General features: G+C 42.9%; 1 protein-coding gene and 1 long non-coding RNA gene across 4 annotated transcripts in view; one reads left to right on the top strand and one right to left on the bottom strand.

The window, feature by feature from the left end:
* Window positions 1-4,655, bottom strand: part of PTBP3 (polypyrimidine tract binding protein 3) — a 105,142-nt gene extending 100,487 nt beyond the window's left edge. Inside the window, exon 1 of one of the 2 annotated variants that reach the window (XM_054033234.1) lies at window positions 4,528-4,655. Coding sequence is in view for 1 of the 2 variants with exons in the window: in XM_054033233.1 (XP_053889208.1) it covers window positions 4,528-4,535 (8 nt within the window). In the remaining variant the exon portion in view is untranslated. The remainder of the gene's footprint in view (window positions 1-4,527) is intronic. The other variant, XM_054033233.1, reaches the window with a different exon arrangement.
* Window positions 4,465-22,078, top strand: LOC128839880 (uncharacterized). 2 transcript variants are annotated; one of them, XR_008445544.1, is made up of 3 exons: window positions 4,465-4,519; window positions 7,246-7,398; window positions 21,907-22,078. It is a non-coding gene; the product is annotated as an uncharacterized LOC128839880 (long non-coding RNA). The 2 variants fall into 2 exon arrangements; XR_008445543.1 differs by lacking the exon at window positions 4,465-4,519 and adding an exon at window positions 4,773-4,895.
* Window positions 22,079-22,579: the final 501 nt, after the last annotated feature.

The following is a 22,579-nucleotide window of genomic DNA, read 5'->3' as shown; positions in this document are numbered from 1 at the left end:
ATTAACACGCTATCCCTGCAAAGTTTTAAATTCCAGCACACTCAATCATGCCCCAACAACTGTGTTCAAATGCCTGATCTCTTATGAATTTACTGAGAAAAAATTATTTATGTTTCACTTCAGTCACATAGACAAAACGAAATCAAGGATACAGATGTTGTGCAATTGTTGAATCATCCAGCGTACACTGTAAGAGAATTACAAGTACTGTGCTCTAACTATATTTTCGTTACACAATTAAATCCAACTCTATCATATCCTGATGTAATTATGGCATAGATTTACTTTAAAAAGGAGAATCTGGTTAAAAAATAAACACACAAAAGACCACTACATTATTTTATATGGTTATCTTCATTTGCGATCACTGGAGGTGCCTGAGCTACAGCTCAAACTGCGTAAGAGATCAAGGGAGACTGTTGGCAGAGCAATGTGTTAGGGTCCATCCCATGCAGGTTCATAACAGCCAGAGTTTGTTAACCTTTAGGGAATGTTGCGTGGCCCATCAGGAGCTGGAAGATGGCTGAGGAAATATTGGTGGTGGTTTATTAATTTTTTGTTGTATGCATGTTGTTGCTGGTGTGTTGTTAGTAAGCAACAAAGTTTATGTATTCAAAATATTTAGCAGTTTGTCAAGAACATCCTGAGCTTGGGATAAGTGCTCTTTTTACGTAGCAGGACTTGTTTACACACTTTTTTCACTATTTAAGTATACTGGTTTAGAAATGCACTTAAATTGGTGCAAAAACGGTTTAAATAAAGCTGAAATGCATTATAAATCTAAACAAAAGTTGTGGCCTATGAAGCAGGGCCGGCCCTATGTTTTCTGCCACCCCAAGCAAAAAAACAAGAACAAAAACAAAAACAACCTCAGAGAGCGCAACTGCTGAAGCAAGTAGCCAAAAAAAAAAACAAACAACCCGGAATGCCGCCCCTGGAATTCTGCCGCCCCAAGCACATGCTTGGTTTGCTGATGTCTAGAGCTGGCCCTGATGTGAGCAAGAGATTACTGCACCTTTAAGGCTAGAACATTCTGTCTGGCAGAGTTCAATAGCCTTTTCAGCTGGAAGCAGTTGCAGCTAGAGACTGAACCCAGTAACAAACTGGCTGGATGTATCTTGTAAATGAATACCTAATAACTGAGCTTACTCAGTTCATTTTTATTGTTCCAGTATTTCTTATTCCAGTATTGTTCCAATGTTTTCAAATAAGCTCAATTACTTCAATTGTTACTTTAGTTGCAACAATTGAACTTATTTTCCTATTAAGTTTGGTAGAGAAAAAAAAATCAATCATGGATGAAGTGATTTATATTTTTCTTTTAATCTCACCACTGGATCTAAAGTAATTAAAATGCAATTTCCCCTTCACTACATTCCGCTGGGATAATGAAAGAGGGAATCTGTTACTCCTTCTGGCTGTCACACATCAGAACAATGTTGCAAAGATCAAGTTCCAAACTTCATAGAGAAACACATGAATCCTCTCTGATTTAGTATAACCTTGCATTCACGAAGCATTGGTTTTAGGTGTAAATTAACCTTAGTATGCCATAAAAATGAAGTTCCTCCTGTATGTATAGCTCGCGTAACTACTTCAACATATAAAATGCAACTTCTTTCTCAACAAACAGTGCTATAAAATATTTTAATCATTTTGAAGATTTATATATTACGATTTTTCTGTTAAGTTCTCAAGAATTTAAGAATAAAACCAGGCTAGCATTGGAGTTAGTTTAAATTTTAAAGTTTTTATTATCCCTTTCTTGAAGGCTTAAGTTTTCAAAAGTAACTACCAATTTGGGGGTTTCAACCTGAGAAGCTCACAAGGGGCCCAATTTTCAGAGTGCTTGTAGGTGCCCACTAAATATAAAACTTCCTTTAAGTCTCAAATGGGCACCCAAAAAGTGGAAACAAAGTCATCTAAGTTTTGACAATTTAAGCAGCTATTAACAACCCCAAGATCCCTTATTACCAAAGACAAATGAGGTTGTTAAAAGCAGGAACTGATGTGCAAAAAAAGGAATTTACCTTTAACTAGCCCAGCTGTACTTAGCTACTGAAACTATGTTGCGTGTCACACACTATTCTAAAGGCTGTAATAAAAGACTATCTGCAAAACAAAATCCTTCCACTTTATTAGAGGCTTCAAATACAGTTACACAAATACAATTAAAAATTATTCAAATCTATACAATTTGTATACTGTTCACTATTTATACACCGAAAAGGATGCTGTTCAACTTGAAATCTAGTCACTTAAAAATTGAATTAAAAGTATTTTCAGATATTATACATCTACTACTTAGTACTACTTCCATTCCCCCCCTACCCTTCCTGATGCAGCCTTAAAATCTACATAGGGAAAAAACTAAACTATACAAAGTTCCATTTAACAATATGTTGTCAAAACCCACACATTTCTGCAAAACATGTAGCTTTAGATGAATCAGCATTTTCCAAAAGAACATTATGTTGGAAGACTGCCAACTCTATTATTAACATTTATGTAGCACTAGATGACTATAACCAATTTGGGCTTCCTTGTGTTAGGTGCTGTACAAGTATAGAATTCCCATAATTTGTTTCAGTATTCTTAGGTCTTACCTGTAAGTACTTGAAGTTAAAAAAAAAAAAAAACAGATGTGATTTTAAATTGACAGAGGAATGGGACTGGCTTTGAAGTAACACCATGTACTTAAAGTCAGACTTCCACAGCATTTTTCTTCCTACTGTTGTTACAACATACATATATAATTATGGAAATTCAATATAATCATGTAATCATACAAAATCTCTCTCCAGTTTGTAATCATATTTTCACAAGTAATTTTAATTTTATTTTTGAAACCAACTAGGTTTTGAATTAATAGCCTCCCTTTAAAATTTGTTGTAATCGTGTACAGATTAATAGTCCAATTCTGTGAACATATATGCATGTACTTAGACATGTGAGTAGTCCAACTGAAATCAGAAGGACTACTCGCTGTATAAAGTACACCGTAAGTGTTTGGAGGAGCAAGGCCTTAAAGTTATTTTATAAAACGGTATTTAAAGTATATAACTAAGATTCATAAGGTTAGAGAGCAATTTGTAATAATATGGTGAACCAGTTATGCTTCATTCAAACATGGAACTCTGTTTCAACAGCAATACTCTTCTTGTGCTCCAGTAACATAGTGATTGTAGTTCAACATTCCAGAATCCAGAAATTCATGCTTCATACAAAAAAATTGCTAACATGAAGGATGGACTTAAATTGTAGCTTTGAATTACAGTCTTCAAAAATCTTATTAAATTGTCACTTTACAATTCGGAATTGTGAATTCAAAATAGCATGTGTCTTGTTTAATTATGTTTACTCTGAAGTGGCAAGAAGGTACTTAGAAGTCGATCTCTGTGATATATATAGCAAGAGTCCAAGTTAATTGTTGGGAACATTTAAAACATTCGTATAATCTACCATGAAATCTTATTCGACAGGGGGGAAAACAACATTATATAAAGTCACTCCGCTCATCACTGCAAATCAGGAGTAATTAGTCCAAGTCAAGGGAACTACACCAGCATAAAATCAAAACGATAGCTTTGACAGGTTTAGGCATCGCCAACGGTTGTTTACATCAACATAAGGTGCAGTCTCCTCCAACGGAGAAAACTCAAAATCACAAACATTGCCCTGAAAATCAGACTCTATTCAACCCTTTAACCTAAGGCCAGGCAGGGACGCTGCCTGATCCATACTCCATGAAACAATCATGTGCTCCGACAATAACCCGCAGCCTGGGAGGCTCCACTCCTTGGTGTTACCATCCGCACACGCAGCCCCTCCCTGCCAGCACCCAGTTTAGCCTGTCCGGAGCAGCTGGCTTCGCTAGCACGGCGCACGCTTCCTTCCTGTTCGCCTGGTTTCTCGCCCCTCTGCTGACCGAGGGGACCCGCAGCCCCACCGAGCTTCCCGTGCGCGGCACTTCCCCTTGCCAACCACAGCAGCAACAGCAGCAGCTCCCGCTGCAAACCGAAACTCCCCCCCCCCCGCCCCGGGGCAGGAGGGGCCGCGGCGGCCGGGTGACACGGCCCCGCACCGGCGTTAGCTAAGCGGGAGGCACCGGGGCAAGCGGCGGCTCTTGCAGGGGCCTCGCGGCTCGGCCACCCGGGCTCGCGGCCCCGCGCCAAGTTTAAGCCTCACCCGAGGTCAGCAAAGAGAAAAGTTGGACCCCCCCCACCCCCGCCCGAGGGCCTGGTTCCCCCCCCGGTAACCCCCGCGACCCGCCTCAGACACCGGGCGGGGCCCCACCAGCCCGGGGCAGGCGAGTCACGCCAGACACAGGATCGGCCCCCACCTGCCGGCCCGCCCCGAGGGGAGCCCGCCGCTACCCGGCCGCATCCCCCCCAGCGCCGCGGCTGGAAAGCGGCCGCCAGGACCGGGTGGGCGCGGGGAGCAGCGGGACTCGGCCCCCCCGCCCCGGACCCAGCCCCAGCCCCAGCCCCGGCTGGCCGCGCCCCCGGGGGCCAGGCAGGTACTCACCCATCCATGGCACAGACAGGAAGAAGCGGCGAGGGACCGGGGGAGGGGGAGCGAGCGGCGCGGCGCGGCGGCGGGTGCCACGGGAGGGGAACGCGAGAAGGATGGGAGAGGAGCCGGGGTAGGGAGGGACGTAGGGAGGGCTGAAGGCGGGGCTGCCTCTTCTGCGCATGCGGTGCGGTGAGAGGGGGCCCCCTCCGCAGGCGACACACCCAGGCCCAACCTCACCGAGCGGTAGCGCGCGCGTCGGGACCGAGCGCCCGACGTCGCCGGCGCAAGACGGGCACCCAGGCGCGCGCCTGCCTCGCCCCGCCCCCGACGTTCCTTGCGGGACCGCTCAGCGCGCGCCACACACCCGGGCAACCCTCCGCGTAAGTGGGCGCGAAGCCGCCTCCTCCGGTCCTCTCCCCGCCCCTAGCCTCCTCGGCGCAGGCGCACTGCGCGCTCCCGGTGTCTGGGGCACGCTCGGTCAGCTCGGCTCCCGTGCGGCTCGTTTGTGTCCTGGGCTGGCGCGTAGCCGAGCCGCAGCCTCATGCAGAGCAAGGGGCCGGGCACCTGGCCCAGGAAAGAGGGTGTGACCCCCCCCGCCGTGAGGGATCGCAGGGCCCGGGGGGGGAGGGGGGTCACCGTGTGGTTGCCAGGCGCCTGTGGAGAAATCGAAACCTGGGGCCCGGGCCCCGCCCCCGCCCATTTTACTTTACTTACACAGACCACGTTGTGGTGGCGCCCCCTGAGCTCCAGGCCTGCAAGTGTCCCCTGCCCCCCCCCCCCGATTCGCCCTGTTTGCAGCTCCCTGGGGCATCATGCCCACAACTCCGCCCTGGGCCAGGCGCGGTGATTCCCCTGCGTGTCAGGGGCGGGGGGGGCCTCACCCCACTCAGGACCAGGCTCTGCCTGTGTTGCACGCAGAGGTGCCCTGCGGGGAAGCTGCCACCTGTTCTGCGATGCACGCCTGAGCGCTCGTGTGGCGACTGCAAAGGATTCAGATGAGCAGGGGGCATTTATCTGCCTCCTTGGGTATGGCCCAGTGTGTCACTCGCCCCACCGCCGTCATGGATAGCACTGAGTGTTGGCTCAAGTGAAAAGTTTATAAATTGGAAAAGTAACAAAATACCAGAGTGAACTGTAGATATGTAAAGGTGTATTTCAGTGTTCCCTTCTTTCTCATGTGCATTCCTCTTAAGAATCCTAGACACCAATCCCTTACACCTGTGAAAATCCTATTGCATCACTGCTCTGGGGCAAAGAGCTGTCCATGTGGATTCAGCTGCAGATTGGGGGTCTCAGAACGTAACTTCTTTGCATAAAGGACAATGGCCCCATCTGTATTTGTACAACATGCAGCTTAATGGCACCCCAACCCTGATTGAGTCATCTGGGAGCTACCACACTACAAATAATAACAATGGTGGCTGTTGCAGAGGACAGCTGGATTCACTATGCCACATGACTTCTCAAGTCTTCTAAAGCTGAGCAAGCCTTTAAAAGTCAGTCTGCATTCACAAACTTGTGCTGAGTTAAGGTCTCACATGGAAAGTCTGTGGTTTCAGATGGTTTCCACCCTAGATCAGGTTATGGTTAGATGCTTCAGAATGAAAGCAAAATTGAGGGTGGGTACAGCATACAATGGAACAAAAAGCCAAGACATTTGGTTGAACCCCATGCAAACCAAAACCAACAAGCTTCCCAGTACTCTGATCTCACCCTGCTGCCTAGACTCTAAATAGAAGACATGATAACATTTTTCCAGCAGGAAGATTAAAATGAGCTGAGGTCAGGAATACAAATACTTCCTATAAGTTCAGGGTTTTTTAAAATTCATGTAAGTATTCTAGAGCAGTTGGAAGTGAAATGACAGCAGGTTCATGCAGATCCGAGAGAAATATGGGTTTAAAAAATGAGGGTCACCCTTCAAAATGAAGAGGATGGGTGAGGGCTTAATTTGAATCTAAATGGTAAATTCCCAAGAGTAAGAGTCAAGATTTTGTTAATGATACAGGAGAGTTTGTAAGATTACTTTTATATTGTTCCCCCAAAATAGAGAAGCAAAACAAACATCTAATCAAAAAGCCACATTATGGGCCATTGAAGTAGAATCCACAGATCCTTGGCAGAAAACATGAATTTGAACGTGCATCTCCTCCTGAACCTTAATCAGGGCCTCTCACTCAAAATTTATGATAATGAAAACACCATCACTAGAGAGAGGGAAATATTAATAACTCATTTCAGAGTCCATAAAAATAGTCTTTTCCTTAGAGGTTATGCTAAGAAAAAAGTCCCAGCGTTTTATGGCAGAATACAGATGTTTCTTATTACAAGCTAAATTTGATGTCTGATTTTAAAATACTATGGAGGATATTCTTATAATTGGTACAAAAATAGAAGTAGGTCAGTCTCATCAACAGTATTCTAGACTTCACTGCCATGCAAAAAACCTAAGTTCACTTCCATTCCCTGTTGGTACCACAGGCCGGTAGAGATTTGGAACAAACATTAATTACCTTGTTTTATTTGCTGCAATGAAAGAGAAAAGCCAATGTATTGTGATAGGGCTGGTGACCCTACCTATTATATTGGTGGAGAATAGTAGAAAGAAGGGACAGTTTAGGACAAGGCTCTCTCAGGGTTAGAAGAATTTAATTTTGATAGGAAGCAAACTTGTGCTTTGAGAGTAGATTTCCCAATCTCTATGCCATGTTTTCATTGTTTCTCTTTCAGTAGCCGCCTAGCTTCTCTATTTTTCTCTGGTTGGTTGCCTCTTTTGACCTTCGTTTGTCCTACCAACTCCAAGAAGGCAACTTCTGTAAAAGGCAACAAGGCATTTCTGTAGAAGTTGGGTGGCACATTAATCCCTGGTGTAACTCCATTGAGGTCAGTGAGGTATAAATTATATATATATATATATATATATTGTATTCCACTCAACTCTTTTATAAAGGTATTGGAAGATTATATGTTTGCTTAAAAGTGGTATATGGTATACTTAAATGGGGTTCAAACAAGCCCAGAGGTCTTTTGTGCACAGATCTAATTACATGATCAGGGTCTATGCATATTATAATAATCCTATTCAACAAACAAAAGATGGTTAAACAATCATGATTAGTCAACATGCTCTGTTATAAACAAACTATTGTTTCCTTGTTTCAGAAGCTGAATATTTTCTTTGTAATTTAGTTATGAGAAAGGAGAATTTTACACTAAAGGACTTTTGTTTAGCTTACTTACATAATGTTTAAATGAACTAACATTCATATATTCTCATCAGATATACAGTCCATATGCTAATAGTCTATACACTAACATACTCCTTTACACTATAAATATCTGTCCCATCCTATTTTGCTTTTGATCCCAACATATTCACCTGCCACACATAGGCATAAGGTCATTAAAGAACCTGTAGCGGTCATGTTATCACAAAGTTCTTTCCAGTTTCTCATCACCATAAAGCTGTCCTCTTTTCCTAAGCAAACAGTTGCCATGTTATGTTGCAGACTGTATGGATGTTAAACTTTTTAAAAAAGAATAATCTAGCATTGTTCTGATGAAAACCCGAATGGATCGGCCATAATGTTTGGGATTTTTAAAATGTGTTCTCCAACAATTTCAAGATACACATTTTAGGAGATCAGTTTTGTATTTGTTTGATGTGTAATTAATATGTTCTTTTCAAGTCAAATTGTAGTCACAAATAATTCCCAAGAAAATAACATTCTGTGTACATGCAGAAAGGCAACAGAGTCCATTGGTTGAGTACAGAGCTGGGATTCAGGAATCCTCATATTCCTAATCTGGATGTTTTAATTGACTCAAAGTGGCCTTGTGCAAATGACTAATCTCTCTGGGGTGTTGCAATGCTTCATGTTGCAACACCTAACATTTAGGCACCTAGAAAATGACAGGAACAACACTGTGATCCACAAAGCTTGAGTTGGGAATCCCCTCTCCTGGAGTCCAGTGGCTTAGGCGCCTAAATTGTTTCTTATGATAATTAATTGGGCTCCTGCCTCACTGCACAAAATGGCCAGAGGATGATCTTATTGTATAACTTTTAGCCCACTGGTTAAAGCACTCAGCTGGGTTGTGGGAGACCCAGGTTCAACCCACCCGTCGGGCCGAGAAAGGATTTGAACAGGGATCTCCAGGAGAGAGCTTTAACCACTGAGCTACAGGATCGTCTGATGTAGGAGTCCCTCAGTTTCTCCTGTTGAAGCTGTTCCACTGTGTATAAATACTTAGGAGGTGGGAGACTCAGGGTCCCATCCCCCTGCTCCAATGACTAAATATTTATATACAGAGGAACAGCTTCAAGAGGAGAGACTGAAGAAAGCCCATATCAGAATATTTCATAGCTCAGTAGTTAGAGCACCCCTGAGAGGTGGGAGATGCTTGTTAATGTCCTTTCTTCTCCTTTGCTTGAAGGGAATTGAACATGCATCTCCCTCATCCCAGGTGAGTAGAAATCACGGGGCTAAAAGTTATTCATTTGAATGGGGCCCAATCTGGTATGTGGCCTCTAACCACATCTACCCAGATCTGGCCCCACACATGAGATATGCGGACGGATGCCTGTCTTCCCTCTATTTGTGGATCTCTCTGGGGCTTAGGCAGGAGATAGGTGTCTGGACTCCCAGCATGCATGCTCAGAGGGAGAAACTTAGGTGCTGAGGGAACTTTTAACCTGAAAATTTAGGCGCCAAGTAAGTTTAGGCACCTGCAGGATTCAGTGGGAGTTTTGTAGACCACAGTTGAGCCTAGAACTGGGACATAGACTTAAACCCAAACTAAACCCTGCACTTATACCCCTAAGTTACTTTGTGGATCTGGGCCTCCGTGTTTTAGTTTGCCCATCTGTAAAATGGAGATGATATTCCTTATTCAAGTCACATGGGTGTTGTGAGGATTTCTTTGAAGATGAAAGAAGTTATTTAATCTCTTCCATCAATATTCAATTTAACATCATCTTTGTTCTTTTCTAGTCATTTTTATCTAATGAGATCTGAAGAGTTGGCAAGGTAATGAAGTGTTCTTTCAGCATTAAAGAGTCCAGTTCAAACTGCCTAATTACTGTCAAGTCCCAAATTTCAACTCCTCATCCAAATTACACTGTCAACCTAGTGAATGATTAAGAGCTGTAGGTGATACATTTGTTTCTTGCTCTTGCTGACTAGACGATTTATGGGATTGGCGTATCATATGTAATCACAGAGTCACTGTCACAGAATTTAAGACCAGAAGGGACCACCAGATCACCTAGTCCAGTGGTTCTCAACCTATTTATCATTGTGGGCCACAGGTTGAGAACCACAGCGCCCTGCCCGCCCCCGACCGCTATGCCCAGCGCCTTCAGCCCAGAGACCCTGCCACAAAGTGGGGCCAGGAGTGGAGCCCTTGGCGGGGGGCCTGGCAGCAGGGCCCCCAGACCCTGCTGTGCAGGGCCAGGTGGCAGCCCTGACACTGGACCTAGCCACTCAGGCCAGGTGGCAGGGCAGCCAGGCAGGAGCCCGGAACCCAACCCCGGGGCCGTCTCACAGCCCCGATGCCAACCCCAGACCCTCTGCGTGGCCGGCCAGGGTGGCAGCCCCAGAACCCACCAGATTCTGCGGGGCTGGCCGGGCAGTAGCGCTGGACCCCACCACACAGGGCCTGCCGGGTCAGTAGCTCCGGACTTTCTGCGGGGCTGGCTGGGCCGCAGCTCCAGGCTCTGTGAGGCCGGCTGGGCCGCAGCCCCAGACCACACCACACAGGGCCGGCCAGTGACCCCAATCTTGCTGCGCCGTGCCGCACCCTGCCTGACAGCCTGGACCCCAAGGCGCTGGGTGGGCAGGCAGCCAGTAACCTGGACCCCGAGGCCCGTGGCCTTTAGCACACAGCTGGGCTGCATCTGTGAGCTAATTGGGCCACATGCGGCCCGTAGCCCACGTGTTGAGAACCGCTGGCCTAGTCTGATCTCCTGTATAGCACAGACCACCAACATCACCCAGCAACTGCACACTAAACCCAACAACCAAAATAAACCCAAAGTATTACAGCCAACTAGAGAGTAGACTATTATGTGCTATAGGCAGAGAATAGGAGGGACTGAGATCCCTGCAATGGCAGGGAAATGATTAAGCGAGAGAAACCCAGATAATCCTGGCAAGTGACCCGCATCCCATGCTGCAGAGGAAGTCAAGAAATCCCCACGGTTACTACCAATCTGACCTGAGGGAAAATTCCTGCAGATGGTGATCAGTTAGACTCGTGAGCATGTAAGCAAGAACCAGCCAGCCAAGCACTTGAGAGAGAGAATGCTTGGTGCCACCTCAGAGCCCTGGCCCACCCCATCCAATGTCCCACCTCCAGCTGTTGACATCCCTAATCCTTCAGAGGAAGAAGATTTAAAAACAAAAAACCCACACAATACATGGGGAGGAGGGGAAATGGGGGGAGGAATCACTTCCTGACCCCTGCAGATGGCCAGCTGAAATCCTGAAGCATGACCTTCAGGAACAGAAGACATACACTGGAAGTGAACCCCAGGGCTGCTGATCCCAGCCCCCACCATCATAAGCAATCCTGTCATGCAATCCCATTCAGAAATTTGTCCAGCTCTCTTAAGTTGTCTGGCCCCACACAACTCCTATTTGGAGGCTGTTCCAGAATCTCATCCTTCTGATGGTTAGAACCCATCTTCCAATTTCCAGTTTGAATTTATTTATGACCAGTTTATATCTGTTTGTTCTTGTGCCAATGTTGCCTTTTGGTTAAGTGGCTCTTCACCCTCTGTGGTATTTACCCCTTAATGTATTTATAGAGAGCAATCAGATCACCTGTCAGCCTTCTTTTTGTGATATAAAACTAGCCAAGCTCTTCCAGTCTCCTCTCATAAGACAAGTCCTCCATTCCTCTGATCAGCCTAGTAGCTCTTCTCTGTACCTGTTCCAGTTTGAATTCATCTTTTTTGAACATGGGTGACCAGAATTGTACCCAGTATTCCAAATGGGGTCTTACTAATGCCATGTACAATGGCATTAATTCTTCAATATCTCTACGGGAAATGCCTCTCCTGATATATCCTAGGATCACATTTGTTTTTTTTTCACAACTGCATCACATTGCTGGCTCATAGTCATCCTGTGATTGGCCCATACACCGAGCTCTCTCTCCTCCTCGTCACTTCCAACTGATGAGCTCCCAGCTGGTAGTAGAAATTCTTATTGTTAGACCACAAGTCGGTGACCTTGCACTTTGTGCGATTGAATTTCATCCCATTTATGTCTCTCCAGTCTTCGAGATCATCTAGATGTTCCTGTGTAACGTTCCAATTCTCCTCTTTATTGACTATGCCTCCTAACTTTGTATCATCAGCAAATTTCATTGTCACACTGCTACTTTTTGTGCCAAGATCATTTTGAAAATATTGAATAAGATTGATCCCAAGTCCAATCCTTGAGGAACTCCACTAGTAACCTCCATATTGCTTCCCATGCATTGTAAGGCTCCTTCTCTGCATTTTCTAAATGACTGGATTTTAAAAACATAAAAATCATTGCTTCAAATCCAGTACAGGTTGGTGCTAAGTAAAAATTGTTACCGTCTAGTAGTTGTTGGCAGCCAAAGCTCCATCAAAGTTGCTTTCCATTTAACGGGAATAACTTCTGTTCACTGTATGTCATTTTACTTAATTCCAGAAAATGTGATATACTGTTACCTTTTGTATGGCTGAACATGTGACACCACATTTTATCTAAATCTGTCCCAGAAGGCTAAACTCTCCTCTTGAATTTTTCAGTCCTCTTAAGAACATTACTGTTAATATTAAGGCAATTAATCTGTGATCAACTATCAGAAATTGTTAGATATTTATTACCAAATGATGGTTTGGTAATCCTCCTGGGGCTTCTTACTAGAAATGGTCACCCAAAAAGAAATGAATTAATCTCTTGTCTGCTGGTAGCTGCTTGGCTATTGGTAACCTCACATTGGAAAAAAGAAAAAAAGCCCAACCATTGAGGAATGGTACAAAAAATATGGGAGATTGTGGTTATGGAGAAATGAATACACCAATTATATTCCCAGGAAAATAGAAAGAGGACAGCTGGATAGTTAGATATTTGGTTACCTTTTATTCAGTAGTCAAAATACATTCACCTGTGAAAACAAACAAAAAACAGTACACCTGTCCAATTTTTTTAATATTAAAATTTGATAGACATACCTGGTCTGTTAAATATGTGTATATAGAGATTTCACTCAGTTTAATAAAATCACTAGAAATGACATAGGTGTTGTAGTGAGGCTGACTCTGTAACATGGTAACACCCTGTTAAATAGAAAGATCTGATTACTATCTTCCTGAATAATGTCTCTTTAAACAAAAGTTAACTGTAGTAATGATTGTTCTGTTTATTATATTTATATGGCAAGGATTTGTAAAATTGTTAAAACATCCTAAATAAATAGTTAAAAAAATAAGGCAATTATTCATACCATTTTCTTCAGGAATATTCATATAACCTAGGAGTATATAAGTCCTGGAGATAATTTTTTCCTCTGTTCAGTTGAAAATGTTACTACCAACGGGTGGCAATGTGGCTTGTAATCAGAGCGTAAGACATGAGATGCAGTGTGACCTTGGGACAGTTACTTAGCAACTGACTTTCAAATATGTTGTACACCTAGAATTCTCATTGCCTTCAGTTTTGGGTACTCAGTAGAACTCTGCAAACCCAGATATCTGCTTTATATCCGCGGACCACGGATTGGATGTGGATACAAATTTTGTATCGGTGCAAGACTTTAGTGCAAACTTTACTTCTCTAGCCTTGTTTACAGTAGGGAAATGTTTGAAAAGTTCCCTACCATTGTAAGTATTAGTTCAGCTGAATTGACCTTAGCAATGTTGGGAGCCAGTGACCTCCTCTGGCCTGTCCCCATTGTGGTCTTCCATGACAGCTTGTGTAGGGCTAGGATAGACACACTTTCTGCAGTTTGTAGGAAGTGCACTGGCATCCCAGTAGATAAAGCACTGGGTGTGACTTGAGACACCTACATTCTGTTCCCAGCTCTGCCACTGGCCTGCTGTGTGATCCTGGGCAAGTCACTTCCTTCTCTGTGCCCCAGTTTCTCCATTTGTAAAACGGGGATAATGATACTTGTGTTGTAAGTGTTTTGAGCTCTAGGGATGAAAAACGCTACATACGTATTATTATTATTATCCCTGCATGGCATTTCCCCTTCAGTTCCTCTACACAGCTCCATATGTGGTTTCAACGGGCCTTGCACTGGAACAGGGAAAAATTTCAGCCTAAGTGAAGAAAAGAGGAAGAAGTTTATATATAACGTCCATGTGTTTGTTGGACTGTTAAAAGCCCTGTTTATTCTATTGCTGAGATTAGATCAGGCTGCAGCTACTGTGCTTGACCATAGTCAAAAGCAATTTTTGTATATACATTTCACAAACTTTGGTTCAGCTGTTTGTATGTGGAGAATATAGTAAAAATATATTAGAGAGCACAGGAGCTACCTATACATGTGCCCTGAAGAGATAGGTGGCAGAAATCTGCACTAACTGTAGTATCTGAGTGGTCATCCTATGGGAGAAATGCCCTTGTAGTTAAAACATTGGACTGGAATTCCAGTTATCTGGGTTCAAATCCTGACTGCCATAGTTGTCTTGTGAAGGCTGTGCCCCATTCATACAATGAGGATACAGTAGGACCTCAGAGTTACAAACACCTTGGGAATGGACCTTGTTTGTAACTCTGAACAAAACATTATGGTTCTTTCAAAAGTTTACAACTGAACCTTGACTTAATACAGCTTTGAAACTTTACTATGCAGAAGAAAAATGCTGCTTTTAGCCATCTTAATTTAAATGAAACAAGCACAGAAAGAGTTTCCTTACCTTGTCAAATCTTTGTTTTAAACTTTCCCTTTATTGTTTGTAGTAGTTTACATTTAACACAGTACTGCATTGTATTTGATTTTTTTTTTTTGTCTCTGCTGCTTCCTGATTGTGTACTTCCGATTCCAAATAAGGTATGTGGTTCACCAGTCAGTTTGGGACTCTGGTGTTCATAACTCTGAGGTTCTGCTGCAATGATATAATACTGCTCTACCTCACAGGGTTGTTGTAAGAGTAAATTCATTAATGTTTGTGAGGCACTCAGCTACTATGGAAATGGAATAATATAACTAGACAGTTAGCTGTAGTCCTAAATAGAAAGCATTACAATATCTTTATCCAGGGGTGACAAAGATGTTTATACCTGTTCAGAGATTTGTATCAGAGAGGAAAGTTGCATTGTCCTGGCCAGGCAAAGATGGTAAATGTCTATCTCCAGTGTTCCAGCAGAGTCCAAATGTAATAATTTTTAGGATACAGTGCAAGATATTTGCTTACTCTCTCATTCTTAATTTGGAACCACAGCCAGACAGTATTTATCCCATCAGTGGGTGAGGCCGATAGAGGCAGGGATGAGTTTGATTTGTGCCTACTGTTGGCAACATTTAATTTTAATCTCCAAGGTCAAAATTTATAAACCTGGATATTGGATACCTAAAATTAGGTTTCTCAGTCTGTATTTATGCACTTAAATAGATGTGGCCTGATAATCAGCCATGCTGAGCAACCCCAGCTCCCACTGAAGTCAATATTATTTCTTTTTATAAAAAAAAGGACCATTGGGCCCACTGGATGGATCAGCACATACTCATGCACTGTAGATCAAAATCCAACTTTACTCATACAGGTAGTCTTAGTGAATCACAAGACCGAGAGTCAGGAGATCTGGATTTTATTTTCAGTCCACCAAATTCATTGTGTGAGCAGTCACTTTCCTTATCTGTAAAACAGAGTCAAATACTCCCCTATCTCACATGAGTGTTGCGAAGGTCTGTTCAGCAATATATGTACAGTACAGCAGTTTGAAATCATAGAATGGAAGGCACTCTGTTAACATAAAATATGACTTTATTGGGATTTATCACATGAGTACGCAAGCAAGATTTGGCCCATGGTGTCTTCCTCCTCTGAATCACGAGGCTTGAATCTGACAGGTCAATAATGAACGTCGTTATTATCTGATGGCTGTTTGGTGGTATCTTTGAAATTATTGGATAGTCTCATTCCGATTTGTAATAGAGCTTTCTCATTTTTTTTAGGGGGAGGGATAGCTCAGTGGTTTGAGCAGTGGTCTGTTAAACCCAGGATTGTGAGCTCAATCCTTGAGGGGGCCATTTAGTGATATGAGACAAAAATCTGTTGGATGATTTAATTGGGGATTGGTCCTGCTTTGAGCAGGGGGTTAGACTAGATGACCTCCTGAGGTCCCTTCCAACCCTCATATTCTATGATTCATATCAAGTTTTCCATAATACTGTTATGCTGGAAGGTATTAATGGCCACTATTAAATTACTGATCTATAGATCAATCATAGACCTAGATAAAATTGATGGACCTGCTAATCACCAATCATTCAAGATAAATAGAAGCAGTTAAACTGCTTTATGGAGTAAGATAGCTGGCAACAATGGAAGTCACCACCCAAGGCAGTAGGTTCCATACAAGGCTAATCAGAAGCTGAACTGTGTGGGCTGATAGGGATTGATTGCAGATGCAGAGGTTGGGGCTTGATTGATTGCAGCTGTGTGTGACTGCATGTGTCAGAGGCAGAAAGGGAACGGAAAGCAGAAAAAACGAGAGATGCAGTTGTAAGCATGGCCCTGGCAGGGAGCTGAGAATCAGAGCTCCTTTTGGGCAGAGGGTACTTACTGGAGAGGCAAACCTGGATTTCTGAAGAAGGAAACTCCTGCTGGTGTTTGTTTCTACTATGTTTATGGAATGAGGACTTTGTGTATATTCCTTGTAAATAAATGGGATTGTATCAAAGAAATACCTGACTGGCATCCTTAATTTCTCCTAACAGAAACAACCCAGAAAGCCCTCAGTATTGGCTAAGCTTTGGGCCTAAAAGGGGCAGCAACACTTAATCTAAATTTTTCCTGATATAGCTTAAATCCATAACTTCATCTTTTATCCTGATTGACTAATGAAAAATACTTCCTTTGTCTTTCTTATCTATTTATACTGTAAGTTCTAAAGGGCGGGGACTGACTCTTACTATATGTAGCACAGTGGGTCCTGGATCTCCATTAGGGCCTCTACATGAGTAATACAATCCTAAAACTGTCTCTTCTTCATGTAATTCATTTACCAATCTGAAGACAGTTAGCATTTTTCCCTGAGTCTTTTCTTTGGAATGAACATCCCCAGTTCTTTCAACCTTTCTTTATATGTCTAATTTTCCAGGTCTTTCATCTTGCCGTTGTATGCACTCTCTCCATTTTTTCTTTTCTTTGTAAATATGGTGCAAAGAACTGAACTTTCTATTCTAGCCTCTTCAGTATAGGCTTTTATACCACACTCATCACCGTAGTATTTGAGTACCTTCCAATAGTACACTAAGTAATGTGACTACACATCTGTCGACTGTGGGTTGTTTTCTGATTCTCTCCCCAGAGGCTACATGTGCAGTGGAGTGTCTTGTTTTGGTAAGCTGTTTTTTAGTATTGTTATTTTTATTTATTAAATAAATATACCTGATGCATCCGAAGAAGTGGGCTGTAGCCCATGAAAGCTTATGCTCAAATAAATTTGTTAGTCTCTAAGGTGCCACAAGTACTCCTGTTCCTGTTGCTATGTGTTTATATTAGAGAAGGACAGATCAAAGAACATGCCTTGCACTTGGAGCGGAAGGTGGTGAGGTTTGTGATGGTTCTTTGTTCATGGAGGAGTCCGCATCACTGTTTCCAACCACCCCCAGAAAAAGTTCTGCCTCCCGTACAAATGTGCTGTTATTGTTGAGAGTTCCATTGTGCCAGAGGAGCATAGGTGTTGACTGTGGTCTTCACCCTGCAGCTTTCGACAGTCTTTTAGGTATTCTGCGCACCGGCAACGGAGCACTTAGAAAATAAGGACTTCTCCAGCAGAGGCCTAGCTAGTGCAGAATAACATAAAATCATTATCTTACTTGTTTCACGTGACTTTTTTTTTCTTTTGCAACAGTGCCTCATTGTTATCAGTTTCTATTACAGTTTGAAATTATAGTACCATCTAGTGGTCATTTCTGGATTTTTATATGGATGGGAGTATGAGAGAAGGAGTAGAATTTTCAAGATGGCCACTAAGTTACGCAACAGTTTGTTGTACTGATATATACTGCTGAACTTATTTCCTGATTCTTGTCGGTTTCTTACTCTGCCAATCTACACCACTGCAGCTCTGTGGGACTGCTGGTTATCTAGAGTTCCCTTATTTTATATTTCTACATTTAATCATTCTTTCCTTCTTGAACTACTTTACATTTCTCTTAATTGATTTTAATTTAATTTCAGACCATTTTTCTCATTTATCGAGCTCATGTTGTGTTTTATTTGTATCCTCAATAATATTTCTGCATAGCCTCTTATAGTCCGTAAATTGGATTAGTGTACTCTAAGCATACCTCCAATGTTGAATAATATTGCACCCAGACCATCATTTAGTAGTGGGCCAACTTGCCCTCTAGTATTTTCTTATCTTCTGATTACATTTAAACAAGTCTTTCTTATCGAAACACTTTAGATAACATTAACTAATTTTGCTTTTTATGTTGCCTAACTTTTTCTTTTAACTGTGTATATGTATATAATATATTATATACACACTCGACTTACCTTCCATGTCATCATTCCCCTTATAAAGTTCTTTTATACCCAGAGATATTTGATTAACCGTGTGTGATGTCATATTGACTTTTTGTCCTTGTATTTTCCTTTTTCAATTTAATTTTTCTGTCTCTAAATTATGGTGTCTTTCAGGATATTCCAGCTTTTTGCCCATACTCATGAATTGTAATATTTTCTCCCATTGCTGCTCCATACACACTAATACTGTATTCCTAATTCCTCAAAATTTATTTTCCTGTAACCTAATGCAGTTATACTGCAGTATCTTCAGTCCTCAGTCTGGTGAAGAGTCAAGTACTTCATAATTAATAGCACCAGATCTGGTATAGTTTACTTATAAAACGTCTCCGGGGGGGGGGGGGGGGGAGCCTGATATTCCTTAAAACATTCAGAAACATTATCTGAAGTGATATTTTTAAGTAATTAATATATAGCAACATCCTCCTCAATGTCTAAATAGTCTTAGCGGCAGAAGCGTTTGTCGTATGGCATTTCTGGATGCTTGGAATAAGTATCACCAAGAGTACATTTGCTTTTTCTTATCTGAAAGATCTGTGTGTCGTCTTTGCCAACACTTACTAGCACAATTTACGGATATCTGGAAGCAATCTGTGGACAGTTTGGTGACTATTGCAGAGTTCTCATTGATTAACTGAGGCTAGGTCTACACTACCCGCCTGAATCGGCTGGTAGAAATTGATCTCTTAGGGATTGAATTATCGCGACTCGTCGGGACGCGACAATCGATCCCCGAATCGACGCTCTTATTCCACCAGCGGAGGTGGGAGTAAGCGCCGTCGACGGGGAACCGCGGAGGTCGATTTTGCCGCCGTCCTCACAGCGGGGTAAGTCGGCTCCGATAGGTCGAATTCAGCTACGCTATTCGCGTAGCTGAATTTGCGTATCTTAAATCGACACCCCCCCCTCCCCCGTAGTGAAGACCTGCCCTTAGACCAAGATGTAGAAAGACCAAGTCTAGACCATTTTTTTCATTTTTCACTATACTTTATATTCATCTTGTTCAACCAGCAGCATGCTCAGTAAGTTTGTTGTTAGGGCTACCATTATACCCCATACTAAAAACATTGCTCTCTACTGTTAACTACATATTTCTAGAGAAATGAAGAGGATGTGTCATCTTTTATGTGATTGGCCATCCAGATAGTTTTAAATCACATTACTTCAACCAAATGATTTAGTTGGGGTTGGTCCTGCGTTGTGCAGGGGTTGGACTGGATGACCTCCTGAGGTCTCTTCCAACCTAATCTTCTATGATTCTATGATTCTAAATCAGGATCCTACAGGACATTGCCTCATTCCATGTGCACCTTAGAAGATACTTGTATTCACTGTGCATCTAAATTAAAAACACATACATGTAAAATGGAGCCTTCCTTCATTTAGAATCTTGGTAAAGTAATTAAGACCTCAATCCAGCAAAGCACTTAAGCACATGCTTAAAGTTAAGCATATGTATAGTCCCGTTGTCTTCAGGGAGATGAGCATTGGTATCAGTGGGACTATTCGCATGCTTAAAATTGTGCACGTTATAGTACTTTGCTGGATCACTGCCTAAATCAATCAATGATACCCAGAGTGCTGTGCATGTGCAAAGCTCTGATTTTTCTAAACCCTAATAATTCCACAAAAACGGAATTAAATTTCCACTGAAATGCTTAAAAGCCCTCCCCCCTATTGAAGGCTATTTCCTGTCAAATTTCAACTTTCTAAATACAGACAAGGTGGGTGAGGTAATATTTTTTATTAGACCAACTTTTGTTCGTGAGGGAGATAAGCTTTCTGTGTGGCTCAAAAGCTTCTCTCTCTCACCAAAAGAAGTTGGTCCAATAAAAGATATTACCTCACCCACCTTGTCTCTCTAAGGCTAGGTCTATACTACCCGCCTGAATCGGTGGGTAGAAATCGACCTCTCGGGGATCGATTTATCGCATCCCGTCGGGACGCGACAATCGATCCCCGAATCGGCGCTCTTACTACACCAGCGGAGGTGGTAGTAAGCGCCGCCGACAGAAAGCCGCAGAAGTCGATTTTGCCGCCGTCCTCACATCGGGGTAAGTTGGCTGCGATACGTCGAATTCAGCTACGCTATTCACGTAGCTGAATTTGCGTATCTTAAATCGACTCCCCCTGTAGTGTAGATGTACCCTAATAGACTGGGACCAACCCGGCTACAACACTGCATACAACTTTCTAAACAAGTCATTTTAGTCCTAGTGATGCTCAAAACCAGTATATATAATAATGAAAGTGTTCCCCACCCACACTTTCCTCATTTTCTAAAATGGCTGAATCATTTTTTGCTTTCTAAATATATAAACTGTTGGGCAGACACCGGGACTGGAAAATTTAAGCCTAATAGGTAAAAAAATTTCAGAAAGCTGTGTGAGACTGTAAACAAGAGGTTATAATGGAAATGCTTATTCAGTCTTAACTAAGCTCTTGCTAGCACTTTAGCTATAATACATAGGAATTCCCATTATTTTTTTAAATCAACATATAGAGCCAAACTCCATACACAACTTCCATTGACTTCATGGACATGAGAGTTTTGTAAGATGAGCAGGATTTTGTCTATAGTTAGTATCCAGAGTGCTAGTGACAATAGCTGATTTCACTTACCATGCATTATTAAATAGGGTGTGCTGGATACCATCAACATTTTTAGGAGCACAACTTTATGGTAATAGCAAATGTTGCTGGATGTGATGGTCTTAGACTTATCTTCCCATACTATAGAAGTGTGTAATACTATACTCTTGTTGGCAGTCAGGCCCACTGAGAGAATTTGGGGCCCCAGTACATCTTGTTCACTGGGGACCTATCCCTCCCATTTCATTTTATTTACACACACATTTGAGGGGGCCCTGAACTTGGGGCTCCAGTACTGTTGTCCCATTGCCTGCTCCCGCCCCTCACATCAGCCCTGTTGACAATATTTGGCAGATCTGAACCAAAAAACAAACACAAATCCCTGCTATGAAGTTTACCACTGCTACCTGGACAGTTTCTTCTGGCTAAGGATCTCAGATCCCTTATCGAGCATGCAGAGATGATATGACTATGTGAAAAGACTAAGTCCTCCCATTGCTCTAGCACAGAACCCACACACACTGGTTTAGTGCCTAAATTCATCTCTCTTCCCAGAGTTCTGCTTTTATAGCCAGTTAACATAGCTTAGGCTGAAGTAGGGTTGCCGACTTTCTACTCGCACAAAACTGAACAGTGCAGTGTGTCCGCAATATGCAGACTGTTTTGAAAACATGACACAAGTGCACCCTAAAGGTTCAGAAACCAGAAAGCAAATCTAAAGCATGGAAAATGTATTCGTTTTTTAAAAATCTTATTTTCTGAAGCCTCACTTAGGATTTCTGAACTCTTGAGCCTAGTAAATAACAAGCTCTGTCGTCGTGCTCCCTCACTCGCCCATTATAGATGCCAGGCCAGAGCACCATCAGCACAGACTGGCAGGAGCAGCTGACCAAAGAGTGGACATTCCTCTGGGCTCCCTCAGCCCCATCTCATCTGTCCTCCACTCCCCTACCTACTGCAGTGGAGCTCCTCTGGGGCACTGAACAAGTGCTGGCGATGGAGGTATGTGTAACTTTGAACTAATGTCCCTTTCTCCATGTTTTCTTTTTCAGGCCTCAGGAGCGTAGGAGATGCTGTTGTGACAACCCCAGCAGAGTATGGTACATATGCTCTGTACGCGCTCATGTCTGCAGGCCACTGACTAAAAAGTCTTGTTTTTTTTTGTTTGTTTGTTTTTTTTGCTTTTTTGAATGAGAAACCTCCTGGGAATAAATAAAGAAAATAGCTCCCTGTTTTATAAATATGAACCAGGCTGTATTTTATGTCTTCTACTTGTGCCCTTCCTTTCCTGGGGGCTGGGGAGAGCTGAGGAATGCTCAGAATTGTCAGAGCCATCACTGAAGAAGGGTGCAGAGATGCATTCTGGGATTGCACTGAGCGGGCCAGTTGTACTAGTGCCGTGACTAGGCCGGCACTCATCAGCTATACTGGGAGTGCACCAGCAAAAATGAATACAGATTCATGCAGAAATAGATCCTCTGGCCCCATCCTTTCTATACTTGTGCATAGAGAACCTCTGCAGAGCCAGTGTTTGTAAAGCAGCCCCCCAAATCCAGCCCCATCACATTGCCCCTGCACTGTGGAACTGCACCAGGTTCTTTTGCCAGGGACACTGCTGCAGAGGCTGGGCCTGGTTTTGCCTCAATAATGTTTTATTTCACAAAGGAAAAGATCACTATAGCAGAGCTTCACTATAACAAGAGATGGCCTACCTGGAAAATAGTC

This window comes from Malaclemys terrapin, chromosome 6 (assembly GCF_027887155.1).
Source record: "Malaclemys terrapin pileata isolate rMalTer1 chromosome 6, rMalTer1.hap1, whole genome shotgun sequence".
Taxonomy (NCBI): Eukaryota; Metazoa; Chordata; order Testudines; family Emydidae; genus Malaclemys; species Malaclemys terrapin.
This window is presented reverse-complemented; position numbering and strand designations above follow the sequence as displayed.